General features: G+C 49.5%; 1 protein-coding gene across 1 annotated transcript in view; it reads left to right on the forward strand.

The window, feature by feature from the left end:
* Kndc1 (kinase non-catalytic C-lobe domain containing 1) overlaps positions 1-12,655 on the forward strand; it is a 47,242-nt gene that overhangs the window by 16,700 nt on the left and 17,887 nt on the right. Inside the window, exons 7-16 of the mRNA XM_031388708.1 lie at positions 1,693-1,807; positions 2,197-2,268; positions 2,355-2,416; positions 7,351-7,509; positions 7,965-8,042; positions 8,592-8,685; positions 9,456-9,618; positions 9,694-10,307; positions 10,581-10,725; positions 11,916-12,001. Coding sequence (XP_031244568.1) covers positions 1,693-1,807; positions 2,197-2,268; positions 2,355-2,416; positions 7,351-7,509; positions 7,965-8,042; positions 8,592-8,685; positions 9,456-9,618; positions 9,694-10,307; positions 10,581-10,725; positions 11,916-12,001 — 1,588 coding nt within the window. The remainder of the gene's footprint in view (positions 1-1,692; positions 1,808-2,196; positions 2,269-2,354; positions 2,417-7,350; positions 7,510-7,964; positions 8,043-8,591; positions 8,686-9,455; positions 9,619-9,693; positions 10,308-10,580; positions 10,726-11,915; positions 12,002-12,655) is intronic.

Consider the following 12,655-nt stretch of genomic DNA (forward strand, 5'->3'; position numbering starts at 1 on the left):
TGGATAAACAGATGCATGGGTAGCTGGGTGGCCTGTGCAGGGGAAGGCACTGCCAAAGACAAAGAGTTGAGGTCTCTCCCTTGGAACAGAACATAGCAGACCAATGAGCCTAGCTTTCACCTAAACCATCTGGCCAACCTCCCTCAGACAGAGTATGACCAGGACCCTCCAGACCTCAGACTCCCACATAAGAATGGCCCAGAGCTGGGAGCCCTCACCTCGGGTTCAAGGCTCATTGTTCCCACCTGAGGAAATATCAGTCCACCAAAAGCAGTAGAGATGATCTGGTGAGCAAAGAGCCACGGGACTGACCTAACATGTCAACCCTTGCTGTGCACAGGGCCAGTGGATAGTGTCCTGGGTGAAGGGATATCCTCAGAAAGTACCTGCTAATGTGCGCTTCTGGGGTGACCTTGTTTCCAGACCTTCAGGTGGCCTCCACAGGCAGGAACTATCTCTTCTAAGCTCCATTAGTTCCTTTCACTTGAAGATGTGTTAAAATTCTGGTAAACACAACATCTACCACTTAATCATCTCTACACCTGAGCTCTGCTGCCAGCACACACGGACTCCCCTCCATCCCTCTCCACAGCCTCACCGCCTTCTACATTGTTTTGCCTTTACAGATACAACCTCATGAGTGAAATCAAAAACCTTCTGTTCTATTGTCTAGCTTGTTTCATTCAGCGTAGTATACTCAAGATTCATCAATAATCAACACTGCAGTGCTCCTCCTCCTCCTCTCCCTCCATCCTCCCCTTCTCCCATCCTCCACCCCTTCTCTTTTTCCTTCTCATCTCATGGTGCCCAAACAGTCCTGGAACTCACTGTGGAGTCAAGAATAAGCTTGAGTTCTTGGTCCTCCTGCCTCTCAAATGCTGGGGTTACAGGTGTGTACCACCACACACCCAGCTCCTGAATAGTCTTATTTCCCTGGGCCGTGCCATTAGAAATGGTTAAAACATTAAGTTTTACATAATGTATTTTAAAACACAAGCTCATGGAAGTGAAAACACTCTTCCTTTTAAAGGTTGAGCGATTCTCTAATAGTCTGTCCTGTGGGTGGACCACATTTCTTTTATTTTAACCTTTACTTTAATTTCTGTGTATGGATGTTTTGCCTGCATGTATGACTGTGTACCATGTGCATGCCTGGTGCATGTCCCACAGGGGACAGAAAAGGGCATCAGATTCCCTGGAACTGGGCTCACAGAAGGTCGTGAGCTGCTGGGAATTGAGCTATCCAAGAACATCAAGTGATCTTAAGCACGGAGCCAACTCTCCAGCCCCTGCACCACATTTCTTTATCTATTCATTTGAGCTGCTTTCCCTTTGGGGATCTGGTGAATGGTGAAAGGCCTTGAACCTGGGTGGTCAGCTGTCCACTCCAGTTTCCTTTCAGGTCTTAGGGGTACTCAGAAATGAAACTGTTGGATCTTGAGGTAATTCTCTGTACTTTCTTGGAGGAGCCACCATCTTTTCTCATAGCAGCTGTATCATTTCATGGGTGAGGACTCCAGTTTCTCCATACACTTACCCACACTCATTTTTAACTTGGAGCACTTTTCCAGTCCCGGGCATAGGGGGATACTGCAAGTAGAAATGGAAGCACTATGCACACATCCCTGTCCATGGAAGCCATTTCTTGACACCAGGTGGACAGCATTCTTACATGACCCTTCTTTCCCACAGAGCCTGTCCCTGCAGGACCTTCTGTCTAAGCTAGGCCGGCCCTTCAGGGAGTACGAGCTGTGGGCCCTATGCCTCTCCTGCCTTAGCACTCTGCAGACACTCAAGGAGCACCCAGGTGATGAGTCACCCTGTTCTGCCTGGGCCCTGGGCCCAAAAGCTGGGGAGGGAGAAAGGGGAGTGGTAAAATCAACTGTTGTGATAAGCTGCCTCTTAGCCAGCCATGAGTATGGAGAATTTGAAGGGTCCAACCTACTTAACCCAGCCATTTCCCAGGGCAGAGCAATGTAGACACTGTCCCCACCCATCCTCTCATTTATCCTTAACTTAATGAGGGTGATATGCCCTAACAGTGTTCCCAGGCAACGTTGAGTAAAACGGCCAGCCCTCCAGTGTCTGTCCAGTCTTGACAGGTTTCTCCTGGGGTCTCTGTGTGGCCTGGAATCCCCGGATGCTGGCAAGGGCGCTTCCCACACACAGCTGCATACTTGATCTGCTCTGTTGCAGCTCACCTGTGCTTGGACAACGTGTTGGTGGCTGAGGACGGGACTGTGTTCTTCGGACCACCCCCTGCCAATGGTACACACGGGCCACTCGCGGGGTCGGAGAACCAGAGCGGGTTCCCCAAGGTGGGAAGAATAACCAAACTGTGGTTGCCTTTCTAGGCGCCTACAACTCGCTCTTCTTGGCTCCTGAGGTGTCAGAGGAGAAGCTGGTGACAGAGAAGGTAACCACACACCTCTCGCGCCGTCCCCACCCTCTGCCCAGTGGATCGCAGGGCCAGATGGCCTAAAGGTGGCACCCATCTTACACGTGGGGCTACTGTAGCAGCGTTCACTGATGTCTTCTAAGTCATGGGCGTGCCCTGGAACCCTGGGCGGGACAAGCTCCGGTCCGAGGGCTAGACCCGCTGCCACTAACAGGCTAATATAACAGGCTTTTATGAACTTTAAATTAAATGAACTAAATTACACTCAGAACCTGAGGCAACCCCCACCCTGGGTACCAGGTTAGCTGATCCTCCAGGCTTTGGCTCATCTGGTACTCGACAAGGCAGGGACCAGGTCTTGGGAAGGAATGGGAGGGTCAATAGAGAAGGAGGGACCAAGGGGCGGTGGGGAGAGGGGGAGGGGAGGAGTGAACGAGCAGGGTGATACCAGACAGGGCAGAGCAAGCCAAGCGGTTTTTCGGTCTCCTATGCTGAACCTTGCTACTAGGGAAGCGGCCCCTGCACAGGCAAAGGGAGCCTCCCCGAGGCCAGGCTTGCTAACCAGAGAGCCAGGAAAGAGCAAGGAGACTTCAGTTGGCCTGCCTGCTCCTTTTGCTGGCACAATACATATGGGGTCCATTAGCCAGCCTAGACCTGAGACCTTGAGAGCAACAGAGGTGTGCTGGCCTTGGCTGCTGATACTGAGGAGCCACCCACGACAGGTGCAGGGGAGCTAGAACTATAGACATTTGGGAGAGAAAAAGAAATGAGACCAAAATTTGAACATGCCTGAGAAGCTTGCCCTAGAAAATCAAGCATTCATGTCATCAGAATTCTAGAAGGAAAGAAAACTGTGGGTGAGGCAGAAGGGTAATGAATGAATGAGTAATGAATGGAAAATATTCAATTATGGCAAAACACAAAAGCCTACGGAAAAGAAGAAGGGGATTAGCCTAAAGAAACCAACACCACGTTGTAGTAAAACCTCTGAAAGCTGAAGATCAAAAGAGAAACAGTTTATCTATGTTCAGGGTAAACAGTTCAAATGGCAACTGAGTTCTTTCCTGATGACCTTAAAAGTGGAAACATTTCACCTAGACTCCTCTATTCTGCAAAACCCCTATGTATCAAGATGTTCTCAGAAGCCAGCCTGGTCTACAGAGCGAGTTCCAGAACAGCCAGGGCTACACAGAGAAACCCTATCTGGAAAAAACCAAAAACCAAAAACCAAAAAAAAAAGAAAAAGATGTTCTCAGAAGGAAAAACCAAAAGAACTAAAAACGTATCACAGACAAGAATAGTGTGGTGCGTTCTAAAAAGACTGGGCTGGCAAGATGATTCAGTGGCAAAGCCCTTGCTGAATAAAGCCCAGCAATCGGAGTTCAAGCCCTAGAACACAGGGGTTCTGGAGAGAGAAAGAACTCACATCACACAGTTTTCCTCTGGTTCACACACACACACACCATCCACACACAATAATAACATGGTTTTAGAGCCGCGCGTACCTGCACGCAAGTGTATGTGTGTGTGTGTGTGTGTGTGTGTGTGTGTGTGTGTGTGTGTGTGTGTGTGTGTGTTTGTAGCTTCTCCTGTAGCAGCTCCAGGGTATCAGATAACAGCTTCATTTGTTTATAAATGTATGTGGAGGAAATACTTAAATACAATCACAGTGGGAGAGGCGAACAGGATGTAAAAGATTGTATGCAGACTTGGCAGCTGTTGACAATGATCTACTGTGCAAACAAGCCACTAGGAAACGTCTGGTAGACAGAGAGATGCCCTAGAAACAGGACAGGTGAGGCAGACAGAACTGGGAGCAAGAGAAACAGGAAGAGAGAAAATATCCAAAGCCGGGGTGGCAGAGGGGCATTTGCAGGCGGGAGACACTTCAAGCAGTTTCTCCGTGCTCTCAGAGGCTTGGCTGAGGTGGACACAAACTCCACAGCTCAGACAACATGAAATAGACTGTTGTGATTGGTGGCCCATAGCTTTCAAGGGACTTGAGCTTACAATGTGAAGACTCTCTATCGCAGTGGTCCTCAACCTTCCTAAGGCTGTCACCCTTTAACACAGTGCCACATATTGTGGTGACCTCCAACCATAATATTATTTTCGTTGCTACTTCATAACTCTAATTTTGCTACTGTTATGAATCATAATGTAAGTTTTAGAGATAGGGATTTTCCAAAGGAGTCTTAACCTACAGGTTGAGAACCACTGCTCTACTAGAAAATTATACTGATGTGTAAAGAAAGACTAATCTTTTTCCTACACAATCTTATCCAGAAAACAAATGAGGAAAATCACTTCCCAGCTTGGTTTTATAAAGTTCATTTCACCCTAATACTCAAATTAGACAGAATACAGCCAGGCGGTGGTGACTCACACCTTTAATTCCAGTACTTGGGAGGCAGAGGCAGGAGGATCTCTGTGAGTTCAAGGGCTACACAGAGAAACCCTGTCTTGAAAAACAAAACAAAAACAAACAAACAAGCAAACCAACCAGACAAAAACTGGTGCAGGCTGGAGAGATGCCTCAGGTCAAGAGCACTAGCTGCTCTTCTAGAGGACCTGGTTTCAATTCCCAGCACCCACATGGCTGCTCACAACAATTTGTAACTCTAGTCCCAGGAGATCTGACATCCTCTTCTGGCCTCCCAAGGCACTGCATTCTCATGGTGCACAGGCAAAAGAGAAAAAAAAAAAACATTTACATAAAATTTAACAAAAAAAAATTAGAGATGGCTCAGGGCAAGAGAGATGGCTCAGAGGTTGAGAGTACTGGCTGCTCTTCCAGAGGTTCTGAATTCAATTCCCAGCATCCACAAGGTGGCTCACATCCATTTATAATGAGATCTGGTGCCCTCTTCTGGCATTCAGGCATATATGCAGGCAGAACAATATACTTAGTCTTTTCAAAATTATCTTTCTGAAAAACAATTAACAAAACAACTCTGGTGCTATAGATGTGGGGTAATTACTCTGAATGCCTGGAGAAGTGGTTCTAAAGCTCTAGGCAGTGGGTTGTGGATATTTGGAAGCATTGAACAAGGCATATTAGAGAAGCCCTAGATAAGCTGTAAGCAGAGCTACCCGGAAGTTGTAGCACAGGCCTTTGATCTTAGCACAAGGGAAGCAGAGGCAGTGGGATCTCTGAGTCTGAGGCCAGCCTGGCCTACAGAGTGAGTGTTCCAGGAAAAAGTAAATGTTCGGTTCAAAATACTGACAGGCATGCAACCAGAAAAGACTGGGTGCACACAGTTTCAAGTAGAAAGAGGACCTTACTGGGAATTGGATTAAAGCCACTTGTGTTCCATTCTGGCAAATAATTTATAGTGCACATGCTGGTAACTTTAATAAGACTGAGTTTAGAAGTAATGGGCTTATTCCTTCTAGGGAAGGAAGTTCAAGACACCATATGGCTTAGGTTGTGACATGATTACTTGCTGAGTGCTTGTCCTAGAATTTGCAGTGGAGTGGAAAGGGTTTGAGACACTTGCCCCTAACAGAAGCATCTGGAAAGTGGGGGCCAAGGAAAGACATTGTTGAGGAGATTACAACCAGTAAAAAGAAGCCAGATGCTGAGCAGTGGTGGTATACACTGTTAGTCCTGGCAGAGGCAGGAGAATCTCTGTGAGTCCAAGGTCAGCCTGGTGTACACAGAGAGTTCCATGACAGCCAAGGCTACACAGGGGACCATGCCTGGAGAGAATCTCGGGAACTGGCAGGACTCCACCCACACATGCTTCTGTGAGATCTTTCCTATATAAAGGAAGCAATCGTTCCAGGGTGATCTATTTGCAAAGATCAGCCTAGAAAAATGTTTCTCAGGATTCATTTTACTGAAATCAACCTTCCAAACACTCAGAGATTGCTACAGCCATGGGTGAGGTAGGTTTCTGCAGAGAGCAGAGGAGTTACAAGGGCCCTGGAGACTCAAGTAAGACAGTAAGGCGACGTTGCTTTCCTGACAGGATAATGCTTAAAGCTGAGAGAGTAAAGCCAAGGCTGCAGAGGAGACCCTGGATGTTAGTGACATCAGACGTGCATAATGTGCTTTGGTCTTGTTCTTCTCAGAAGTTCGTCACAGCAGTGACAAAACTACCAGTTAGCAAAACATACTCTACACCATGTGGCCCAGGAGCTTGAAAAAGTGATCTTCCTCCACCCAGAGTTTTGCTTTTATCTGATTGTTTTGAAATAGGGTAGCCCAGGCTGGCCTTGAACTCTCTGAGATCTACTTGCCTCAGCCTCCAAGGTGCTGGGATTAAAGGTGTGTGCCACTGCACATTATCATGCTTTGCTTTGATCACACATATTAAGATCCATGACAGTGTCCCAGGCAGGTGTGAGGAGCCTGTACAGGCTACAGACGATGCAGCTGAATAAAAACTAGGGAGAACTGGGCAGTGGTGGCACATGCCTTTAATCCCAGCACTTGGGAGGAAAAGGCAGGCGGATTTCTGAGTTCAAGGCCAGCCTGGTCCACAGAGTGAGTTCCAGGACAGCCAGGGCTACACAGAGAAAGAGAGCACCTTAAACCCTGTGCTATTCACCCCTACCTCAGAGACAGAGTGTCTGCTCTCTGAATGCAGGGGCTGTCTACACAGAGAGCCAGTTGATAGCCATTGGCAGCACACTATTAATTGGGAAGAAATCCCAGCTGGGCAGGTTCTATATGTTACATGAGCAACTGGTTCTCAAACTATTGAGCTCTTACAGTGTCTAAAACCCAAACAAGATGGAGAGGAGACTATTTCTGTTAAATATGTAGATCCCCCTCCCCCCCAGACTGTGACCCTGGCCTCCACATATCTAGCCAACGTGGGGCTCCAGGCACTAGGCAGGTGACTGAGCTGAGAGACTATGCCTTGGGGTGAAAGCAGTCGGTCCAGGTGATCTCCTCTAATCCCACTCTTACCAGCCCTCTCTCCTGTCTCCCCACCACCCAGGCCTCTGTGTACTGTGTGGCTGCAGTTCTGTGGACAGCAGCCAAGTTCAGCGTACCCCGAGACCACAAACTGGCCCTGCCCCGTAGACTCAAGACCCTCCTTCTGGACATGGCCAGACGCCATGCCTCAGAACGACCATCTGCAGCCGAGGCCATCAAGGTAACCGCACAATGGTCAGGCCTGCTCACATTCTCAAGGGTTAGGGTGGAGGAAAGTAGGGCCCTTGATGCTGGAGCTAATGTTAGCCACAGTTGTCTCCCGAATTCCTCCACCTGTGTAGGCAGCATGTTAGGGATTGCCACATCTTGTCCGTGGTTCTGATCCAACCCTGCAGTGACTCTGTAGTCACATCCTCCGTCCCAGCACCCTGCCTTCTCAATTCCCCAGGCAGCCTCCTCTGTCTGAGCCCTGCTGTCTGAGACTCCAGCCCAGCTCTTCAGTTTTATTCACAGCCATGACAGGAAATCCAGACACTGGGACTAGGATTACTTAGAAAAGCGCCAAATGTCTCAGTCACAAATGTTCCCTACAGTATCAGGAGAAATGGGGTGGGCTCAGCAGAGCCAAGGCCTGCCCTGCTGGACTCTCCTGGAGGGACGTCTCCTTCCTTTCAGGTGTGCAGCAGCTACCTCCTTCAGCGAGGCATGGACAGCAGCAAGATTCTAGCCCACCTGCGGGCATCCACCTGCAAGGCAAGGCGACTCTTCCCAGAATTCACAGGCACTCCTTCATGCTCCCGTCTGCACCCATGGGACCCTGCTTCTTGTGCCCTGCTGCATTGTAGGCTTAGAGGGACTCTAGGGAAGGGGCGGTGAGCAGCCATCTTCCCAGCAGCCCCTGCTTAGGTGTGCTGCCAACCACCAACAGTGCAAGCCCCCTCAATGCCCTCCTACAACGTTTACATAGGAATGTGTCATCTCCTAACTGGGTGGAAGACCCAGAAAATGGGGGCCCCATCCTGAGGATTAAGGGTAGCAGTGAGCAGGAACCCTGGGGTTCTTTGGGAGGCTTTGGGGATAGCTTCCCCATGATCTTCACATTCCCTAGAAATATGAAGCTTCACCACAGCTTCACTGAAGGGGCCTCCATGGCTCTGAAGCCCTCTGTGCCAGCTCCCCGAAGCCACAGAAAGCTTGCACTAGGCTGGAAGCTGTGTCTGTTGGCTGTAAAGCATATCTCAATACTATACCTCCTCAGCCCCAGGTGGCCCTGACTGACCATTTAATGGCCTTCCACCCCAGGTTCACCCAGAGGAAGAGACCATCGGCCTCCAGAATGCCTTCTCAGTGGTTGAACTGAAACCCACCATGGCACCTGCTCCTGAGAGTAGTCCAGGTGGGTCTATCTGAGCCTTCACTCTCATTGACCCCTGTACCCCTAACCATAGCTGACCCCTATCCTCCATCTTAGTCCTGCCCTGAGTGGACCCTAGCTACACATTTTACCCATAAAGCAGGATGATGAGGTCAAAGCACGTGGCCTTGACTTAAGCCCTAGCTTCTCTCACTAAGGACTTGGCCACCTGCAGCTGCTCTCTGTGCAGTCGGTCCCAGTCCTTTGCCAATGTACAGCCTCATCTGTAAACCAGTCCTCCTAGTGTCTGGTTTCTCTCTCAAGGGAGAATAGACCTCCAGCTTAACGGCATCTCAGCCTCCCAACTATGGCTCTGTCTCCTCACAATAGCTCTTCCAGGCACTGTCATGCACACATCTTTAGTCTCCTGGGCTAAGCTTGTTGTAGAGCAGTCCCTGGGCATCTGTGGTGACCACCCGTGGGGCCTTAGTGTAGAGTCCTTCAAAAGTATCCACTGGGGGCTGGAGAGATGGCTCAGAGGTTAAGAGCCCTGACTGTTCTTCTAAAGGTTCCGAGTTCAATTCCCAGCAACCACATGGTGGCTCACAACCATCTGTAATGAGATCTAACACCCTCTTCTAGAGTGTCTGAAGACAGCTACAGTGTCCTTACATATAATAAATAAACAAATAAACAAATAAATAAATAAATAAATAAATCTTTTTTTAAAAAAAAAAGCATCCATTGATCTCCCCACTGCTTCCTCTCCTGTTTCCCTGTTTGTCCCTGCTTCTTCTACCTGCTGTCCCTAGGCTTTCTGCAGATCAGCAATGATACCAAGCTGGTCGCTGTCCCTGGGCCTGTACCTGGTCTACCCCCCTGCTGCAAAGAAGCCTGTGAGCTGCCAGCAGCCTTCACCTCTGAGGCCACTCACTTTAAACCCATAGTCCTGGCTCAGGACACAGGTGTTGCCAGGTGAGTGTCCCCACTCCCTGCTAGCAGAGGCCCCAGGCACAGGTGGCCCTCCTGAGTTCTCATCTCTCTCCACAGAGACCAGCTTGCCTTGTCCTCAGAGTCAAATGAGAAGTCCAAAGAGGGAAGTGGTCAGCAGGACAGGGAGGGAACAAGAAAGCAGGCGGCCCTAGAGCTTGTTGAGGACACTGACCTAAAGATGTCCGACCAGCTGCCACCTGGTCCAGAGCTGCAGGGAGCAACTACAGACTCTGCTGGTGACTCAGTGCCCCATAGCTCAGCCACAGAATGCTCCTGCCCACATGGCCCTGCTCTGGTCACCCAGCAAAAAGGAACATCAGGGACACCCAGCTCTCCTGCCTCTTCCCTGCCCCCTGAGCACAGGCCAGATGGTCAGGGACCACTAGGCACCACCGTGCTCCCAGGGCCCACCTCAACCAGCCAAAGCTCTCGACACCCATGTAAGCCACCCAGGGGTAAGGCTACAGCGAGTCCAGGCAGCCCTAGGGACCCAGATGGTCATCCTGAGAAGCCTCGGCCAGCAGACCGCAAGCTCTGTCCATCCGGTGTTGATACCTCATCTCCCCCTAAGATGACAGCCTGCCCCTCGCTGCAGGAAGCCATGCGCCTCATCCAGGAGGAATTTGCCTTCGATGGCTACATGGACAATGGGCTAGAGGCACTGATCATGGGTATGAAAGCCACAGGGGCTACCCTGGAAGCCCAAGACAAGGGAGAGATTGAGGGAGGCAGACCCAGTCCAGAGAGCATCAGTATGAGGGGGACTCGGGGCCATACATCTGTCCTTCTGAGGTCAGTCAGAACAAACAAGGGCAGCTTCCAACATGGAGCTTGTACCTCTTCAACCACAAAGCCCTGAGATGACTTCCCGGTGATCGAGTGCAAGGGAACCAGAAAGCCTCCCGTGTGTAACCTGGTTGACCTATCTGTCTTTTGTAAACCAGGGGAGTATATTTACGCCTTGAAAGACCTCACCTTCGCCACCTTCTGTGGCGCCATATCTGAGAAGTTCTGTGACCTGTACTGGGATGAGCAGCTGCTGAAGAACCTCTTCAAGGTGGTCAATGGGCCAGCCTCACCCTCTGAGAGGTAAGTATCTGTGCCCACCAAGCATTCTGGGCAAACCAAGCCACCAGACCCTGTAGGCTCGGTGCCTACAGTCATCTCCATTCCCTGACAGCTCCAGAACAGCCAAGGGCAACTCCATGGTGTTGTTTGTGACTGTTGCTGGTGTTCACGGTTGGACAGGAACAAGAAGGGAAGGGGCCACTGTGACTGTCAGTTCAAATTTGTTTTTTGTTTTTTTGTTTTGTTTTGTTTTGTTTCTGAGACAGGGTTTCGTGGCTGGCCTTGAACTCACAGAGATCTACCTGCCTCTACCTCCTGAGTGCTGGGATTAAAGGAATGTGTCACCACTGCCTGGCCCACCTCTACTTTTTTTTTTTTTTAATCATTGTTCACTTTTTTTTTTTTTAAGATTTATTTATTTATTATATGTAAGTACACTGTAGCTGTCTTCAGACTCACCAGAAGAGGGCGTCAGATCTCATTACGGGTGATTGTGAGCCACCATGTGGTTGCTGGGATTTGAACTCATGACTTTCCGAAGAGCAGTTGGTGCTCTTCCCCGCTGAGCCATCTCACCAGCCTGGCCCAGTTCTACTTAACAGTAAAAATTGCAATAGGCAGCCAGGTGTGGTAGCATACATTTGTAATTCTAGTACTTGGAAGACAGAGGCAGGAGCATTGCCATCTTTTGAGGCTAGATCTTTTACATATTGAGTTTCAGGTCAGCCAGGGTCATATAGTAAGACCCTTTTAAAAAAAATAAAATCAAGCCGGGTGGTGGTGGTGCATGCCTTTAATCCCAGCACTTGGGAGGCAGAGGCAGGTGGATTTCTGAGTTCCAGGCCAGCCTGGTCTACAGAGTGAGTTCCAGGACAGCCAGGACTACACAGAGAAACCCTGTCTCAAAACAAAACAAAAACAAAAACAAAAAAAAACAAATAAACAAATAACTACGGCAAGTGCACTTTCCCGGTTCTGCACCTAACCCAACAGCATTTCCACAACTCTGAGAAGGATCTCTTGACTACACCCAGCCTCTTTCAAGTGGCACTGTGGAGCCACTCCCCAGGGCGTTTCTGACACCAGGGAAATGACAGGGTCCTGTCCTACCCAGTGTGCTCAGGTGATGCTCCATGCTGGGCCCTTTCTGCACAAGCCCCAGGTCTCATCCAAATGGGGGTCGGGGAACTGACTGATCTTCTCATTACCAGCACTTCTGAGGAGCCTGGGTCCCAGCCAGAACACTCACCCAGCAGATGCTCACTGTCCAGCAAAAGGCCTTCCCTGCATGGACTTGGTAAGAGACATGCCCTGCATCTTGACGTCAGGCAAGAACTATTCTCAGTGGGGTCCCCTGGACAGCTGCAGGAAGACTTCTGTTGTCAAGGATAGTCCTGTGCTGGGAGACATCCAAGAAGCCCAGACCTTATTCCCACCCCTTCAACAGCTAGCATGATGGCTTTTCACATCCATGAAAGTAAAAACCACATGGATACCAGAGCTGGCCTTCTAGATTCTTAGCCAGAACAACAAATCAACTTAAAACTCAAGGAGCTGGGCCTAGTGGTGCACACCTTTAATCCCAGTACTCAGGAGGCAGACATAATATGATCTCTGAGATTTCAAGGCCAGCCTCTTCTACATTTATGTAGCAAGCTCCAGGACCACAAGGACTACATAGAGAGATCCTGTCTCCAAAAACAAACAGACAAATTCCTGAGTAGGCAGTTTGAGGAAGAGAGCTGACCAGCCATGTGGCGGTCCTCTAGGGACAAGTACATGACTATGATCACATGGGTCTGTCTACTAACTGTGATAAGACCATGGTGGTGGCTTCATCCCTATTTAAGTAAATCAAGGAGCAGGTGATCATGTCTTGGGCAGGAAGTCTACCTGCTCCTGATGGCCAAGGAGCCAGAAGGCTACTGGCACAGAGAGAAGCTTCTGGAGT

This window comes from Mastomys coucha, unplaced genomic scaffold (assembly GCF_008632895.1).
Source record: "Mastomys coucha isolate ucsf_1 unplaced genomic scaffold, UCSF_Mcou_1 pScaffold21, whole genome shotgun sequence".
Lineage (NCBI taxonomy): Eukaryota > Metazoa > Chordata > Mammalia > Rodentia > Muridae > Mastomys > Mastomys coucha.